This window comes from Rhinolophus hipposideros (genome assembly GCF_964194185.1).
Source record: "Rhinolophus hipposideros genome assembly, chromosome: 10".
In the NCBI taxonomy this organism is placed as follows: Eukaryota; Metazoa; Chordata; class Mammalia; order Chiroptera; family Rhinolophidae; genus Rhinolophus; species Rhinolophus hipposideros.
Genome location: NC_138056.1, coordinates 86,200,624 through 86,218,255, shown reverse-complemented (window position 1 = coordinate 86,218,255; position 17,632 = coordinate 86,200,624). Strand labels below are relative to the sequence as shown.

The following is a 17,632-nucleotide window of genomic DNA, read 5'->3' as shown; positions in this document are numbered from 1 at the left end:
GGCCAATGTTGAAAGGCCTCACCCCTGGCAGCAGTCTGACTGGGGTATGGGGGAACACTGAGTTCAGCACCCTCCCCCAGCTCGGTGCACATGGTTCCTCACCCCCTTTTTTCTTTCCCTCTAGGGATCAGCAATAACCAGCCCAACCAGATGCACCTGAACTCAGCTGCTGCCCAGAGCCCCATGGGCATGAACCTGCCAGGCCAACAGCCCCTGTCCCATGAGCCTCCACCTACCATGTTGCCCTCCCCCACCCCTCTGGGTTCCAACATTCCACTACACCCTAATGCTCAGGGGACAGGAGGACCCCCCCAAAACTCCATGATGATGGCTCCAGGGGGCCCAGACTCCCTGAATGCCCCCTGTGGCGCTGTGCCTAGCTCATCCCAGATGATGCCCTTCCCCCCTCGGCTGCAGCAGCCCCATGGTGCCATGGCCCCCAGTGGGGGCGGGGGTGGGGGGCCTGGCCTGCAGCCGCACTACCCTTCAGGCATGCCCCTGCCCCCAGAGGACCTACCCAGCCAGCCGCCCGGCCCCATGCCCCCACAGCAGCACCTGATGGGCAAAGGCATGGCGGGGCGTATGGGCGACGCATACCCACCAGGTGTGCTCCCGGGGGTGGCATCAGTGCTGAACGACCCTGAGCTGAGTGAGGTCATCCGGCCCACCCCGACGGGGATCCCTGAGTTCGACTTGTCAAGGATCATCCCCTCTGAGAAGCCAAGCAGCACCCTCCAGTACTTCCCCAAGAGTGAGAACCAGCCCCCCAAAGCTCAGCCCCCCAATCTGCATCTCATGAACCTGCAGAACATGATGGCGGAACAGACCCCCTCACGGCCCTCCAACCTCCCAGGCCAGCAGGGCATCCAGCGGGGGCTCAACATGTCCATGTGCCACCCCGGACAGATGTCCTTGCTGGGCAGGACAGGTGTGCCCCCACAGCAGGGCCTGGTGCCCCACGGCCTGCACCAGGGGGTTATGTCCCCTCCACAAGGCCTCATGACCCAGCAGAATTTCATGCTGATGAAGCAACGGGGCGTGGGGGGTGAGGTCTACAGCCAGCCCCCCCACATGCTCTCTCCACAGGGTCCCCTCATGGGCCCTCCACCCCAGCAGAACCTCATGGTGTCCCACCCCCTGCGGCAGCGCAGTGTGTCTCTGGACAGCCAGATGGGCTACCTCCCTGCACCGGGCAGCATGGCCAACCTGCCCTTCTAGCACTCCCTGTTGAGGGGGCTGGAGCTGGGGCAATATTGCAAATATGATAACCTGAAAAAAGTTTCTTCCCCTCCAGTGTTGGGATGGCCTGGGTCAAAGGGTGGGGTGGAGGGGATGGGAGGGGGCTTGTGTGAGGAGTGGCATTTGTGCAAACCAGATGTGCTGGCAGTGGGGAGTGGCAGAGTGGGGTGGGGGACATCGGATTGGGGTTTGTTCCATTTCAGCCACCAGGGCTTTCCCTTCCCCACTTCTCTCAAGTTCTGTGGAGCCTGTTTTCTCTCTGTCTCTACCCACCCTTGTTCAGCTATGCTGTAGGAGTCCTTTATCAAATCCTTGGGGGAGAGAGGAGAGGTGAAGTGCCCCTCTCTATCTCTTTCTGCTGCTATCTTCGTTGCTCCAGCTTCACTTTCCTCTTCTTGGTTTCTTTGCTCCTACCCAGTTCTGTCTTGCCTCTTTTCCTCTCCCTGCTGATGTGGCTGATCCCCTTTCCCACCTCTCCCTGCAGGCAGCTGGCCAGGTGGGCAGGTGCCAGCTGTAGCTGTAAATAGAGCGCTGCACTTTTGTGCCCGTTTGTGTGTGTGCCGTATTTCTGTGTTTTGATAGAAGTCACACAACAACAACAAAAAGGATAAAAGAAACCCTTCCCCCCTTTAAGTCATTGCCCCTTCCATTCGCCTGGACCCAGGGATGTGCAGTCTGACACACCTATCCGCTGTTTGTAGTGTCTCTGTGTCCATAAAGGATACCATTCCTGTCCTCTCCCCAAATGGTGAAATGACATAGATGTGCCCACCTAAACTGGTCAGACCACCTAGGATTCCACCTGGGGAGCCCTGGCAGGGCTGAGACCCACCCAGGGTGGCAGCCTGACCCCGCTGAGTGATCCAGGAGAACCTGTGCTCGTGCGTCCATGTTTGCCCCTCACAGTGACATGGGCTCCTGGCTTCCAGGTTGTGGGTGTCTGGTGTCCTCTGCTGCTACATCTTAGCCAGAACTTGAAGTCCTTGGTTCCCAGCCTGGGATGAAGGAAAGGAGAAAGGCGGAAGCTGTGTGGCCTTGAGTGGAGCCTTGGAGGAGGGGCATGGTTGCCCAGACAGTCTTGTGCCAGCTGCAGTAGCCCTGGGCCAGGCAAATGCCAGGGCCCTCCCTGACTCTTCCAGAGGCTGTCACCTACTTCTGTCCCCAAAGGAGGAAAGAAAAGGGTTTGGCCCAGCCTGCCTTCCTCCAACCTCCGTCCCCTGAGGATGGATTAGAGAAAAAGTGTTGGACAGGGAGTAGGGGAGCATTCTGCTGCTTTTTCTCTTTTGCCCATTCACCGGCAAGGCCCCTCTGCCCAGGGCTTGGGGCTCTGTGCCCACCCAGGCACAGTCACTGCCTTCCCGTCAGTCCCAAAGACCTCCCCACCCACCTCTGGTCAGAGCTGAAGCCATACATGACTGGCTGTTTTGCCCCTGTTGGCCCCAGGAGTAAAACACTTCTCCTTTTCTCACTTCCTTTCCTGCCTTGTGAGGTGGCAAGGCAGTTCCCTGGCTGAGGCCTATTTGTACCGTGTCCCCAGGGCCAGGGGCCATTTCTAGACAAGGTGTCTTCTGCCATGGCCCCCATCTCCAGCCTTCCTGACTTGCAGGGCCTAGTGTCGCATTGGCAGCTGTGACACAAAAGGAATTTGCCCTCACTTCTCCCAGTCTGGTGCTGTCCTCGGTCCACCGACAGCCAGGTCAGGCGCTTCCTCGGGCTGGCTCCAGGCTCCTGCCTCCCCCAGCACTTCCCAAGAGCCAGAGCCTAGGCGTCTGTGTCCAGGGGCCACCTACGCTTCAGCCAGGCGCTTTGCCAGCCCCGCCTCAACCTGGGCCCTTGTGCCCGTGAGCCCCCATCCTTGACCCAAGACTCCCCAAACTGATTCCTGCCTGGAGGGGAGAGGGTTCAGACTGCAAAGGGCCCACTGCTCTCCCCATTCTCCTCCCACTTCCCCCATCAGATTAGCTTTTCAAGGTGAACCACACAGGCCAGCCTACTTCCCTCCATCCGTGGCCATACCCCAGCCATTTTGTACCATTATATAAATATACATATATAAATATATAAATACAATATGTGAAGACATCCTCTTGGTTTTTATTTTGAAACAATTTTTAGGCTTGTTCCGGGGGTCTCTGTGCTGCCTGTACTGTATTGACCTGTTTTATAGGTGCCTTTTTATTAAAAAGAAAATTAAAAATCCAACCTTTTGCCTTTTTGCTTCTGTCTCTGGCTCCTCCACTGCCCAGCTTCTTGTTGGATGCCAGGAGATAAAAGGGGGACCCCAGGGTTCTGTGAAGACAGTGCCCTGGGTCAACAGCTCTGAATTCCCTCATTGGAGCCTCCTAGGGAGATTGGCTGATTGGCTTGAGTGGCAGTGGGCAACCCAGATTTGCCCTCAACAAGTGCAGGGGTCCCTGCTGTTCCACTCCAACCAGACCAAAGTCTGGGCAGAGGGAGGGAGAACCTCCCCTCAGGGCAGGCTGGCCGGTAGGCGGGTGGGGAGCTAGCGTGGAGCAGCTTCCCCTGGTTCCATCTGAGTAGTATCCTCTCTAGGGCAGGGCTCCGCTTCCTGAGGCCTGGGGGCTTCCCTGCCCAGGCCTGCTTCTCACACTGTCCAGCCTAAGGGGATGCTGCAGGTAGCTCTTGTTGAGGCCCAGAGAGACAGTGTGCCCTGGGCTTTGCCTCCAGGCAGGGGCTGGATTAGATGGTCCCCAGAGGCCTCTTTCTGTCTTGCTCCTTAGGGGGTCTACATATTTGTTCTGACTCTTAGCTAAGTGCTTCCTCTGTTGTGGTTGGGACCCCTCTGCTGCCTGCGGAGTTTCCCCTGGCTGTGTAGCTTATGGGGAGGGCAGAGGGAAGAACAAGGCTGCCTCCTAACCCATCAGTGCCCAGAACCACCAGGGTCTTGGATCCAGCCACCCCTGGCCAGCCCTGGGAGCTCTCCACTCTGGGTAGAGAAGATGGCTGGCTTTGGTTTGTACTTGTACCTCCTCTTTTATTTCCCTGGTTGAGTTCCTCTCTTCTTGCTCAGCCTTAGTTTTTTCCTAGGACACTGGCTGGTCTCTGAGGGTGCGTGGAGTCCACCCTCCGTCTGCAGACCTTCCAGGGCCCCATGACACAGAACTGGCCCAGCACCATTTTGTTCAGAATCAGGGGCAGCTACCTGGACTGGGTCAGTCTGAGCTTCCTGCTTGGTCAAGAGGCTGCAGGGTTGGTGGCCTGGCAGAATCTCTGTGTTTGTTAGGGATTGAAACCTGTTAAGGCCATTCTCTGCTGCCAGCTGGCCTTTCTTCAGCCTTGATCTCCATCCATCCCCTGGTGTTCAGCTTCTAGCTTTTTTGGCAGGTGGGGTGGGAGGAGAGGTGGGTAGTTGTGGAAGACAGTGGCCCATAAGATGACGGAGTGTGAGTTCTGGGAGGGGAATAGCTTTCCATATTGGCAAGGACAGAAATAGTTTCTTGAGCTTTGGATGGTTTAAATGAAAGTGTTGTCCTCTCAGCCCAAGGTGATGCAGATGGGCATAGGCGTCATTTGCTTTCCTGTGGGCTGCTTCCCCCTCCCTGGACTCTAGCCTCGCCCTGAGGTTGGGAGGAGAAGAGCTGGCAGGGATGTCCCGGAGAGAGAGGTTGGTTCATCTAGCTGTCGCATCTGAGGACACGAGCCACAGTGAGCTCTTAGGATCCCAGCTCCTATTGGGAGGGGTTCCAGTATCAGTGTACCCTCCAAGGAAGGCGGAAACAAAGGGAGGCTGGGGCCTAGAAGGTGGTGAGGGAAGTGGCATTCTCTGACTCAGAGAGACTGTTCTTACGCCAATTAGGGAAGAACTGGCAAAGGGAAGCAGGGCCGGCACAGCCCAGCTTCGTCAGAATCCGTGACAGGTCACTACGGAACTTCACTCCGGCGAAAGTGTAGAGCATGGGATTGAGGCAGCAGTGGGCCAGGCCCAGGAATTCACTCAGGGTGATGGCCACAGAGAGATAGCCATTCAGCTCACAGCTATTGCCAATGGCTTTCAGCCTCGACAGTGTGTCCAGGAAAATGACGATGTGGTAGGGTGACCAGCAGAGAAAGAAGACACTCGTCACCAGGATGGCCACCCTGACTGCCTTCTGCCGCTGAGGGCGCCTCTGGGCCTGGCAAAGCCTGTGCACCACCCCTACGTAGCAGCAGCCCATCACCAGCATTGGCAGCAAGAATCCTCCGAAATGGTAGAGGAAGCGGGAGGTAAACCAGGCATTGGTTTCGGCTTGGTTTTCTTGGGAAAAGGTGCAGCGTGGCAGAGAGTCATTGTGATGGGGTTGACTGACCTTGGCGAAGAGGATCTCTGGCAAGGCGAAGAAGAAGCCTGCCAGCCAGATGACCGCACAGGTAATGTGGATGGAGAGCAGGCGGCGGTGTCGGTAGGCGTGGACGGCGTGGACGATGGCCAGGTAGCGGTCCACAGCGATGCAGGCCAGGAGTAGGCTACTGCAGTAGAAGTTGATCTTGTGCAGAGTAATCACAGTTTTGCAGAGGAAGGTGCCCAGGACCCAGCCCACAGAGCCCTCAGCCACAGCAAAGGGCAGGACGAAGACCAATAGGAGGTCAGCCACCGCCAGGTGGAACAGGAAGGTCTCTGTGGAGCTGCGTGTGTGCCGGTGCCGCTCCAGGATCACCAGCACCAGGATGTTGCCCATCATACCCAGGAGGAAGATGAGGCCATAGGCCACAGGCATGAACACAGCCTTGAAGGAGGTGAGGAGGGGTCCTTCGATTGTAGAGCAGATGTGATTTTCCACTGGGGAGGTCTCTGTGCTGTCACTGTAGTTACCCAATTCCTTGTAATGCAGGGCAAAAAGACAGGAGGTCAGAGAACTGATGACTCATCTTTCTTCTCAGGGTGGAACCCTGATTCCCTTGTAGATTTTTCCTGTCCCTCAGGCTAATTGATTTTGTCTCTGTACTCCCTACATGTCTCACTGACCAAATCCCAATTCCCAAATCACTTTGCCTTTTCCAACTTCAATTTTCATCTAAAAGGGACTAATTCCTCACAAGAAAGTGATGAAGATAAAAGAAGATATATGGTGTGGACATGCTTCACAAACTCTGAAGGGCTGTGCACCTGTAAGTTAGTCTGTGTTTATATGTCCTCAGGTATGGAAGGCTGTAGGCTCAGGGGCTGGACTCAGGACATCAGTTTGGGAATGGCTCTAGTTGCGACAAGGAGACATCTGTTCCAATTCTAAACAGAACAGTGGATACTAAAACCTAGGATCCTGCTGATGGGGTGGGTGGTGATGTGTCCTGTTGGCTTCCTCTTTATTTATTATTCCTATTCCTGTCTGTCTTCATTATAAACGAAATTGTAGTAATGGCCTCCTGTTTCATTTCATCCGCACAACAGGCTCAAGGTACGTAATATCCCTACTTTACCAATGTGTCTCGCTAAAGATCAGGTCTATTTGAACCCACTTGATCTCACTCCAGAGCGAATCCTTCTACCACTAGGCAGCAGTGCCTGCCCATCACCAGCACAGTTCCTGCTCTGCTCCCTTCTCTGCTGACAGCAAGAAGAGCTTCAGAGGCAGAAAGCCCAGAGGCAGAGGAGAGAGGCAGAAGGAAGGCACAGTGGGGAGGGAGGGAGCCTGTTCCAAGTGAAGGGGATGTGCCCACCCTGCCTCCGGAAACTCCCTTCTCCCCTCTACCTCCTCCCCCAGCACTCAGGTTGTTTACCCAGCTAACCACAAAGGAAGACATGGTGCATGTTTTCATACCTTTCACTCACAGCTGTTCCCCTGCACCTGCTCTTCCTCACTTCCCAGCTCTGTTCTTCCCACCCCTCCCTAACTAGACCCCTCGCTTAACCAGACCCTTCCCCATGGCATCTCAAAACCAATTATAACCAACAAATGTGGGTTCAAAAAGACATTTCTATAACCCATGAGCCCAGGGAAGGAAAGGATGGGAGAGGGTACTCTGCACCATTGGCTCTGGGTCGTCTCATGCTTCCCCCCTTCCATGACAGTGAGGGTCCCACACAAGCAGGGGTGGTTGCACTGGCACCCAGGACCCTCAGCTGTGGGTCCATACATTCACTGTCAGTGGCAGACAGACCCATTCCCCAACTTGGTTTTTCCTTCTGGTCCCTGGGGCATGTGAAGGGGGGACGGGACACATTAGGACAATGGCAGAGACATCTGCAAACCCTCCATCCCAGCATGCCTCTGCTATCACCTCAGTGCAGCCTTTCTTCCTTCACCCTAATGCTCGAGACTACCATCTCTCCGTGGGTCTCCACTCTTGTCCATCTCCTATGCAGAGGACAGATGAGTTTCCCAACCCACAAATCCATCACATTGGTGTCCTGCATAAAGTCCTTTATTGGTTCCCGATTTACCTCCAAACAATGGTTTTTTTTTCTTTTGTCTTAGTCTTTTTTTTTTTTCCAATTTCACATTGACTAGCAAAGCTAATTATAAGAAAAAGTCACATTTGTGAGAAAGTTCATCAGTAGAAGACTGGGGTGAGCCAACTTCAGTGCATTCACAAGATACAATACAAGGCAGTACTCAAAGAAATGAGGTTCATCTACATGTTCTCTCAGGGAAAGATGTTTAACCCATATATTTTGGAACCAATTGCAGGGTATCCCTGCAGCATGACTCTATGGACTTCTTTCACTAGGGCTGGGACAGGAGAGGGCGAGTTAGGCTCCAGTCTCCCATCTTTGCCTTTAAACCAGAGATCTCTACTCTTGTCTTACGTGGTATTTCACACAAACGCTTTTGCTTAAGAAAATGATTCTCTTTGTTTTGAAAACCCTGGACTTGCAGGGTGAGGTCTAAATGCCCCCAAAGTGCCTTTAAATCTCTACAAAATGTATATTCCTCTGACCTTTCAAACGTCATCTTCTACTTTATGGCTTTAGGCACCCTATCTTTCAGGCTCATCATTCTACTGGCGGCCCGCCCCTATCACCCTAGCACATTCTGGTCTTAAAAACTTTGCTCAAACTCTTCCTTTTGGAGAGCAGTCTTTCCTAAATTTGCTTACCTAATTCCTATGCTTCCTTGAAGGCCCCATTCAGTAACATCCTCCTACATACTTCCTAGCTCTTCCACTTGGAATCACATTCTCTCTTTTTGCATTACGTGTGCCTTTATTACAGCACTCAGAGTTGGGATGTCTATTTCCTCACTAGATGGCAAGTTCCTGGAGGCAGGCCTTCTGCGTCCTTCTTCAATGCCATGTGTTTTACACACAAGAGACATGCAACAGATGTGTGCTGGTTTGCTCTGAAAGCAATTTCCCAGAGAAGGCCAGGCAGGGGCCCTTGTATTCTAGGACTTTAGGCAAGTCTCTCTTTGTGCCTCAGTGGACACTCAGACAGTCCTTTTCACCCTTCTTTAGTTCCTCCCAATGCCCTTGATAGCTTGGCACCTATTTTGGGTTCTCTCTCTGTATTGGGCGCTATTTACATTGTCATCACTGAGTATAACTATTTAACTCCTACTGGAATTCAGCAGGAGTTAAAGGGGAAAACAGTGAGACGAGCAGTCTTCATGCAGAACAAAGCAATTCAGAGGGAGGAGAGATGCAGGGCTTGGGATAGTCAGTGGGGCTGGGCTCCACCTACCTTGGCAGTGGTGGGAACCTGGCTGTGCCAGGAGGGCTTAGCCTGTCAGGCCAGAGGCCCTTAATGAGAAACACTCAAGTCCTTACTCTCTAAAGCATCCAGGTCCATTGGTTTATTTCTCATTTAAAGTCAGTGCAGTTGGATGTGTCCCCAGAACCTGAGCCCTCATCTCCTGAAAACCCAGGTTTAGAGGAGGGTTGGGGGGGGGTGCTGTCTCTTCCTCCTTGTCAAGAGGTATTTGTTTGGCAAAATGCAAAGAGGGGAAGAAGAGAGAAAGCTGTTTTGAGGGGTGCTGGGAGTTGGCAGTACATCTCAGTAGGAGGTGTCAAACAGACATTTTGGGGGCTTGGGAGTGGCACGTGTTAAAGCCACTTCCCATACCCAGGGGATCAGGCACCCCTACCCTTCTCCAAACCAAGCAAGGTTGGCTGTGGCCTGGTGGGAGGTGAAGAATCAGGAGTTCTGAATACCATAAGGAGTGGGGTACAGAAGGGCGCTCTCCAAGATTCGTGTCCAGAGGGAACACAATGTGGGCAGTGTGGCTGAACGGTAATCGAAAGCTGTGCGCTCACGCACACTCTGACAGCAGCGTGTACTCTGTATAGACGCAGACGTCCCCAGTTGAGGCCATGACAGTGTGTGGTATAGGCAGGTACCAGTAGACCACAGCCTCCACAGAGGCCAAGGACACATGCACCAAAGAAGGCAAGAAAACATGATGACCAGGATGAAGCTGAGTACAGAGCCAGGAATATAGGTGGAATATTGCTGTGAGCACTGCGGATGGGGCAGGAAAGGGGCTAGAACAGTCTGTCCTGGTTTTGAGGGGCCAGGAGAAGGGAGGATGGCGGGAAGAGATGGAAGTGCTGGTGTGGTGTTACAAATGTTACTGTTCTCCCTCCTTCCAATCTTCCCTCTTCCCTTCCCTTCTTTCTTTCCTCAGGAGCCACTGTAGGACCCAGGCCCCTCCCTGTATCATTAATGTCTCCAAGCCTCATCTGATTCCAAATAGTAAGACGGCCTCACTGCCCTGCACTGGCCAGTGTGAAGCTCAGCCAACACTTGCTGACCGGCATTATGTGTTAGCAAGGTGGGCAGGGGCTTTCTGTCCTGGGTCCTCTCCTCTCACACTCTCTGCCCTGTCTTGGAGGACATGGCTGGGAGACGCTTTTGGATAACGCAGAGTTCTCTGCAATCTTGAACTATGCGCTCAAACTGGCCAGTTGGAATTGATAGGGGAAAATATAGAGAGCTAGACTCACGGTTAAAGCTTCAACTGTCCAGGGACGAGTTAGGGAAGATCTGGCTTGACGACAGACAGTTGAGAAAAAGACCTATCAGCTTTCTGACTGCAAGCTTAAGACGAGTCAACTGGGTCATGTGGCTACCAGACGTGCTTCTGTCATCTTACCCTAGGTGAACAGAAGCCCTTCAGTGGGCATCTGGCACCAACCCACTTTGTTTGGTCCGGACAAGGGTGACCAGTTTGCTGAGGGGCCTGGAAATTCCAGCCTAACAGGACGTTTCTAGGTACCGAGGGATAGAGTCTGGGGAAGAGAAGACTTGAGTCCTGGAAAACTGTCTTCTTTAAGGATTGGCAAGAGCCCCCATAGGCGAGAGGGATGGCTGGGCTTATTGCGTATGGTTCTAGAGGGTAGACCAGAAGAAATGGGCAGAGCTTAGGGTTGTGGGTGTTTCAGTCAGAGGAGAAAGAACCTTCTAACAGGCAGAACTGTCCAACAGTGGGGTGGGGCCCTTGAGAGGAAGAGGAATGTTTGAGCCCCAGTGTGTGGGAAGGGAGTCCTACCCTAGAAAGGCGGGGGGCCATGCTCTCAAATTCCCCTCCCTCTCAGTTCCCAGATGCTCAGGTTCTCTGGCTGTCCTGCCCTGCCCAGGACTGAGCTGGTTCTCAGCGTGATCTTCATGTAGCTCAACACCTGCGTGGGAGCCATTTACTTCTTTCACCTGTCTGTCCTGAAGCCAGTGAATGCCCTAGACTGACTTTGCTGCTCATCCCTGAAGAGAGAGGCAGGGCTGCTGAGTGCATGGCTCATCCAGGCTGAACCCCAAGACTCCCGGAACCTGGTCATACTGGCTGCAAGAGGCACCTGCACACAGATGCAGATCATCACTCTGGCCATAGGGCTCCAGCTCCTTTTGTGTCCCTGTCTGGATATTCCCCGCCAAGGGTCAAGAGCTGTGAGTTTGACCAGCTTGGGCATCTCTCTCATTCTGCCCTTCAGTGGCTTAAGGGGTGCAGGGTTCTGGAGGAATGAGACTGGGCTAAGGGTGAGGGTAGAATTCTGTATCCCTTAGCCCACTCTTCCTTTGGAGGACCACACTCCCAAAAGACCATCTGAGACTCTGGTTGGCCATTTGTCAAATTTCCCCTTTTCTCTGCCCCTTCCCTTCAGGAGTGAGTGTGCCAAGCTCCTCTTCTATCTCTACCCAAGGGTTTTAGCTATTAGAAATATGGTACTACTTTGGATGTGGTTCTGGGGAGAGACTTTAAACTAGCCCACCCTCTGCACTGAGCATTTAAGATTATGGGATACTCCTTGGCTCTCCAAATCAGTTTGCACTGTGGAGACAAAGTCACACAATCTGAGGGACAGGGAGATGGCTCCTAAGTATGTATAGCGATCTCTTGAAACCATCACTTGGGTCACTGATGATTAAGATATTTTGTCCCATGATTTCTGAAAGAATGTTCATTCTTGTGTTCTGATTCTCAGTGTCAAATCCATGGCCACCTTTTATGCCATTGTGCCAGAGTGGACCAGCCAGCTGTGTCCTCAAGGAAAGCAAGAGTTCCTGATGGAGACTATGGTGCACCTGGGCCCAGATTTGCCCCAATGCCGGCCCCTCCCGAGGCTGGCCCTGGGTATCTTCCTCATCTCTGATCCCTCCAATTACATCCAGGTGGTGCCTACTGCACCAAGGTTCTTCTGGGACTTTTGGCCTGGTTAGGGGGCATCCTATCCTCCCCTAAGATAAAGCCCAGAAGTGCCTGGGCTGGTTTTGGTTTCTCTTCACACCAGCTTGATGAAATAAGATGATACATGTGGATTGGCTTTGCAGCCTGTTATTCTCTTATCACACTGAAGTCATAATTTATGGAGGCCATGACTAGGGAGGGATCAGGGGAAGCCAGGCCCTGGGTCTGGACCCTTTATAGCAGCTTCCCCTCTTGACTGGTATGCAGTGTGGGGCTGGAGTGTATGACTGGCCCCTCCCCATCGGTGCCCCAGCCCCTGGTTCTGTCAAGAGGAGGCTCCACGCTGTCAGATCAAGGTTCCTATGAACAGAGGCTTTTCTAGGTCAGCCTACATATGTATTCTCAGCAGGATGGGTCCCTGGCATGCACATCCCAGGGACCTGGCTCCTTGTTTCTTATACTTAGTCATCTAGTTGTTTTCTGTTTGGATCCTTCACTCAGGGGAGTTGTAGTACACCTTAAGAAAATGGACATTTTGAGCAGCTAGAATTGGTTTTAGAATTCAAGAGGAGAAAGCCAAAACAGGATGACTAACATTTGACTTCTGGCCAAGAGCCCCCAGTTCTTAACCCAACACTAGAGTACAGAACCCAGTGTTCCAGGAAAGTGAACAAATACGTGGTTTGTACAAGGACAGGGAGAGGAATAGGAAGCAAAAAGAAGAGAAGCCAGATTAACTGCAGAGAGAAATGGGAGCTAAGACCTTTAATGCACCACAAATCAGTAGCTACATGCTGAGAAACACTGCATGCAAGACACTTCTGCTGCTCTGCCACTCCAGCCCAGGCCCTGTCAGGCAGAACATCAAAACTGCTCAAGGCCCTGCTGTGAGTGGCTGGGGGTGGAAGGAAAGGGTCTGTGCTTGTGAGGGGCAACAACCTTAGGTAGAAAGTGTATAGGAGGTAAGTAAAGGTGAGACGAGGCACTGAGAGCTGGTCGAAGAAGAGCTCCAGAGCCCAGATGGTCCCAGGACTCTTTGACTCCAGGATAGACCCTGATTGAGGGAGTTCAGGCCCAGTGGGATGCCTGGTCCAAGACCACTCATTTGAGGTATGACTTGAAGAAAGTCACCAGGTCTCTCTTCCTGGGCTGTAGGTTTTCTTTGATATATGGGACAGATCCTGCTGTCTCCCTGCCCCCAGCCACACCTGTGTCTAGTAGGTCACGCAGTGGAGTGAGACGTGCAGTTAGGGGAAACTCTTGAGGTTTCTCAGAAGCCAGTACCAGCCAGGTCTGAGGTAGGTTACTATGGTATCCAACTGGGTCAAGCCTCGTGGTCAGCTTGAAGCTGCTGGCAGAAGAAGACACACAGTATCCTAAATAGGCAAGCCCAGGGGCCAGGAGTGGGGGCCAAGGTGGGAGCACATTGCCTTGTCAGGGAAGTGGGGTTTTAGTTTGATCTGGGGTATTACCCAGACTCTGTTATTAGACTAATGGCCAGCTTCATGGGCGTTCACCTGCGCAGTCACACAGGGCCCTGTACTTGGAAGAGCCCCACGCTTGATTTAGTGCTCAGCTGTTGTGATCATGAAATTCTTAATAACTTTTAAACAAGACAGCCTGCGTTTTCATTTTGCATTGGGCCTCACAAATGATGCAGCAGGTCTGATTAGACTGATGGTTATGGCTCTGCTTTTCTCTGGGGATTGGATAGAAGAGGCAGACTTTGGGTAATTAGCCCTTCTCCTCACCTTCTTCTCCCCACGTTCTACTTATACTTCCAAGCCTGAAGATCTGGGAAAGAGGCACACTTTTCCGGGCAAGTCTGGGAACACAGTTGGCGGAGTTACAGTCTAGACTCCAGCCTGGGGAGCTAGAGGGAGTCGGAGACCATCTCAGGGGGAGTTTAAAGTCAGGAGGAAGGGTTTGGGTCCTTCACGATCCAGCCCAGAGTGCAGCTCAGAGCCTGGTCCTTTCTCTAGAAGTATCATTGGCCACAGGAGAAAAGGAGAAAAGGCCACAAAGAAGTTTCTGGAATATCCTTAAAACAGTCCTCTGCTGCCTACAAACAAGAGCCCTTGTTGAGCTGCTCCCCACACACATCCCTTGGGAGCCCAGTGACAACTGAACCAACCGAGCCACCCTACTTCATGGGAGAGACTTGGGTGGAGGGCGGAGTAATGCTGGGGACCATTTTCTAAGCCCACCCAAGAATACCTTTTCTTTAGAAATTCCAGGCCTTTGAGGGAGGCTACAACATGTTCTAATACTTCTTTAGGTTTAACACAGAGTTCACTCACCAACTGGGCATCCCTTGCTCCCTGACTCTGGCCTACTGGGGTCCCCTCCCATGCTGATCACTTGGTCTCAAACTTTCTCAGTTTAGCATATAATCATTATCTATTGGCTTCTGGTGAGTGATTTTTTTTCTTCTTCGCTACACCATGTGCCAAATTTGAGGGCCAAGACCCGTTCCTCAAATTCTCCAAATACAGTGTCCCCACGATACAACGATAGAGCAAGAGATGAATAAATATACATTGATGGGTTGACTAGTAATGACAGCCTCCTGACATTAAGAAAAACTCCAAAGTGCTTTCCCGTGTAGCCCCTTATTCCAGCCCTAAGAGATAAGGAGAGAAGGTAGAGGCTAAGTGACTGGTGTCAGATCACATATCAAGTCAGGGAGGGTGCAGGACCTGAACCCATACTTCCAATCCCCTCTAAAGGATGTCTATTTAAGGCAGCAGTTCTGTTTATCTGCTTCCTCCATGGAATGGGAAATAAAATCTTAAAAGGCAGGTGCCAATGGGTCTGTCTGGATTCTGCCGATCCAGAGTGGGAAGGTACTCCACAGCTATTCCGTCTTCCTCAGGCCCTGGGCACAAGATATTTAGCCTTCCAATTATCACCAAGTATCCTGGGAGATCATGCGCTATGTCCCTACTTACCAGGTCCTCCAGGTTGTCGTTTATGAAGTCCATGTCCAGGGCTAAGGGGTAGTTCATAGCTGTAGCTGTGTGTCCCCAGGTCACTCACTCTCTGATGTTTAGAGACTCGGCTGGTACCTATAGAGAGGTGGCAGCCGTCAGCTGCAAATTTAAACAAATGAGCTGCGCACGGTCTCCTGGGGCTGCGTAGGACTCGCTGCCTGCCTCACAACTCATCACTTTTTTTTTTCCACTGGGTCTTTTCTGTTTTTTTGAAGAAAAAGGGAAAATCCCCATAGCCTCAGTGCTAGTCAAGCATTTCAGCTTCTTTCCTGGCAATAGCTGTCTCTTTGGGGGCTTGTGACTGGTTTAAAGGCTGTCCTCCACTTCTCCTCCCTATACCTCCATCAGCCTTCCAATAAGGGAGTAGTACCTTGTAATGAAAACCACAGCAGTCAGTGGGGGTGATGAGGGAAACTCCACAAAGAAAGGGAACAGAAGGAGAGACCTTCCAGGACCATTCCTCTAAGCCATCTCCAAACCTGCATCTTTCTCTCCAGTAGGGTGACCAATCATCCATTTTGCCTAGGACCAGAGGTCCCTTGTCCCGGGAAACCCCTCAGTCCCAGGCAAACTGGGACACTACTTACTACCATCCTTTTGCCCTGGCTGGGGCAAAACCCCTTCCCTTTTTAGCTCAAGTTCAGAAGAAATAGGTTAGACATTTTCAAAGGGAACAACACTAAAACATTACTGGAAGACAAAAATGAAATCACCCAAATTACCAAGCCTCATAACATAAACAGTTGCAGTCATTTTCTGACTCAAAAATAATGATGTTCTAGCTACAAATTAACTTGGTTAGCATGTAAATTATTAGCATCATAGACTGACTGCTCAGCTAGAGTAGATTTTTACATAGGAGGGCCCTGAGGCCCAGAGAGGGAGAATAACATCTCCAGGACGCACATAGCTAACAAGTGGCAGAGCGGGGACTTGAACCCTGGTTTCCTGACTCCATAGTCAGTGTTTTCTCTATACACTAGGCTGCCACTCTTACAGGCTCATGTAACCCCTTTCCTTTTCCTCAACTCTGCTTTATCTGAGGACCTCTTCCTTCAAGAAGCCCCTTTGTAGACATTGATCAGTTTCCCCTTAAGTTTCATCTTTGTGTCTTTTCTTCCAGGAGAGGGCATTTTCTCTTCTGGTCCACAGTGATTTATAAACAGTGACTACACACACAGAGGTGCCCACACATGTTCTACTGTTTCATTGCTCCACCTCACTCAACCTTTGTAATTATCCTCTGCTTCCAGCCAGATGATCATTTGCTAGGACTCTATCCTTTCTAGTGCCCGCCCTCACCTTTTCCTCTATATTCATCTTCTCCCTTTCTCTCTTATACACCTTGCTTATGACCCCCAACAGATACATCTTTCTTGAGTTTCAACAACTTGAGAAGTTTTCCATCTCTATTTGTGCTGTTGTGGTTTTTCTTTCCTCTCTTCATTCACTACCTTCAGCAATTGCTTCCAAGGAGGAAGACTTCCAGGACAAGGGTGGGAGTTCCTCTTCTGCACTTCCAGTCCTGAAACCTGAGGGAGAAAGTGGCTCCAATGTCTCCAGTGTCCCAAGCTTGCTGTGCATTCTCCATTCTTTCAACACCCTCCAAACCCCCAGCATCCCTGCCCCTGTAATCCACTGATATATTTTTGCTACTCTAAGGACATTGATCAGGAAGGCATATAGTATATAGAATCATAGAGGAATTGGAAGGGAATTTGGAAGATAAACCAATCTATCCTCATACCCCGTCTCTTGCCCCCAGCAAATGCAAGATTCTTGTCACTACATTCTTATTAGATGGTGGCCCAGTATTGGATCCAGCACCAAGGGTGGGAAACTTATTCCTTTCAAGAGATTGTGTTTTCACATAGGGTGATTTAATTATTAGAAACTTATCCCTCATTCTGAGTCAAAAATATGTCTCCCTATAACTCATCTCCAGAGGTCCTGGCTCTGCCTTCTGTCTAGGCTGTCTAGCTTCTCTTGCAAAATCACCCTCTGAAGACAGATATCACATCCTTATTAGTCTTCTCTTCTCCAAAATACACATTCCCGGTGTCTTAAGCCAGTCTTCAAAGGACAGGGCTCCTGGGTCTCTTGTCATCCTGTTCTTTGACCTTTGGGTGATTTCTGGTTAATGGTCTACATATTATCTGACTGGGACAAAATATAGGAAGATAAGAGTTTCCTGTTCAAGACTCCATACTTATATAACTGCAATTAAAATGTTTTTTCCCACGGGCTCCCACTTTCCTTCATAACATGCCTAGCAAACTTCATTTTGTTGGTTCTAGTCTATCATCTCAGCTTATAAAAGGAAACTTTAGAAATCCTAAGTCAGTCATCTGGTTGTGTGATGACAACTTAGATAAGCATGCCATCCTTGGGTCTATCCAATGGAAAATATTGACAGAACAATGCCAGAAACAGAACCCTGCTCATGCCATTAGAGACCTACTATTCTCAAAGGTCGGGGAAGACATGGAAGAAGTAGGATACGAGCTGGACATTGAAGGTTTGGATAGAGTGAAGACCTGAGGAGTCTGGAGGGGAAGGTGCATGGTAGGGGGCGTGGGAGATGATGAGGACTGTGAGAAAAAGTGTGGAAAGAATACTCAAGATGTGGCGTGTGTGGTTATGGTATTGATGATGATGATGATGTTGGGGGGCAGCAGAAGGAGGTTGGTGTGTGTACCGGACAAGACAGGACTTGCTCGTGTGGCTTTCTCCTCCTATTCTTCCCACAGTTGTCCATTGCCCTTGCTGTGTTGCAGATATAGAAGAGGGGTTTGGGAGGAGGCTCTGGACTACTTCTCCGGTGCCGCAGCAGGCGATGACAGT

The 17,632-nt window shown here is 51.3% G+C and overlaps 2 protein-coding genes across 8 annotated transcripts in view; one reads left to right on the top strand and one right to left on the bottom strand.

Annotated features, from left to right (window-relative positions):
* BCL9L (BCL9 like) overlaps positions 1–3,417 on the top strand; it is a 28,577-nt gene extending 25,160 nt beyond the window's left edge. For 5 of the 6 annotated variants that reach the window (XM_081062154.1, XM_081062152.1, XM_081062155.1 and 2 more), the window contains one exon: positions 125–3,414. In XM_081062154.1, the coding sequence (XP_080918280.1) occupies positions 125–1,218 (1,094 nt within the window). In that variant the 3' untranslated portion in view covers positions 1,219–3,414. Of the gene's footprint in view, positions 1–124 lie in introns of all 6 variants that reach the window. The other variant, XM_081062156.1, reaches the window with a different exon arrangement.
* On the bottom strand, positions 3,315–14,844 carry CXCR5 (C-X-C motif chemokine receptor 5; the record flags this gene model as incomplete). 2 transcript variants are annotated; one of them, XM_081062158.1, is made up of 2 exons in its annotated part: positions 3,315–6,056; positions 14,747–14,844. In XM_081062158.1, 2 exons carry the CDS (start codon positions 14,801–14,803, stop codon positions 4,995–4,997), a joined length of 1,119 nt encoding a protein of 372 aa, XP_080918284.1. The 2 variants fall into 2 exon arrangements, with proteins under 2 accessions (XP_080918284.1, XP_080918285.1); XM_081062159.1 differs by having other exon boundaries at positions 4,995–6,062; positions 14,747–14,803.
* Positions 14,845–17,632: the final 2,788 nt, after the last annotated feature.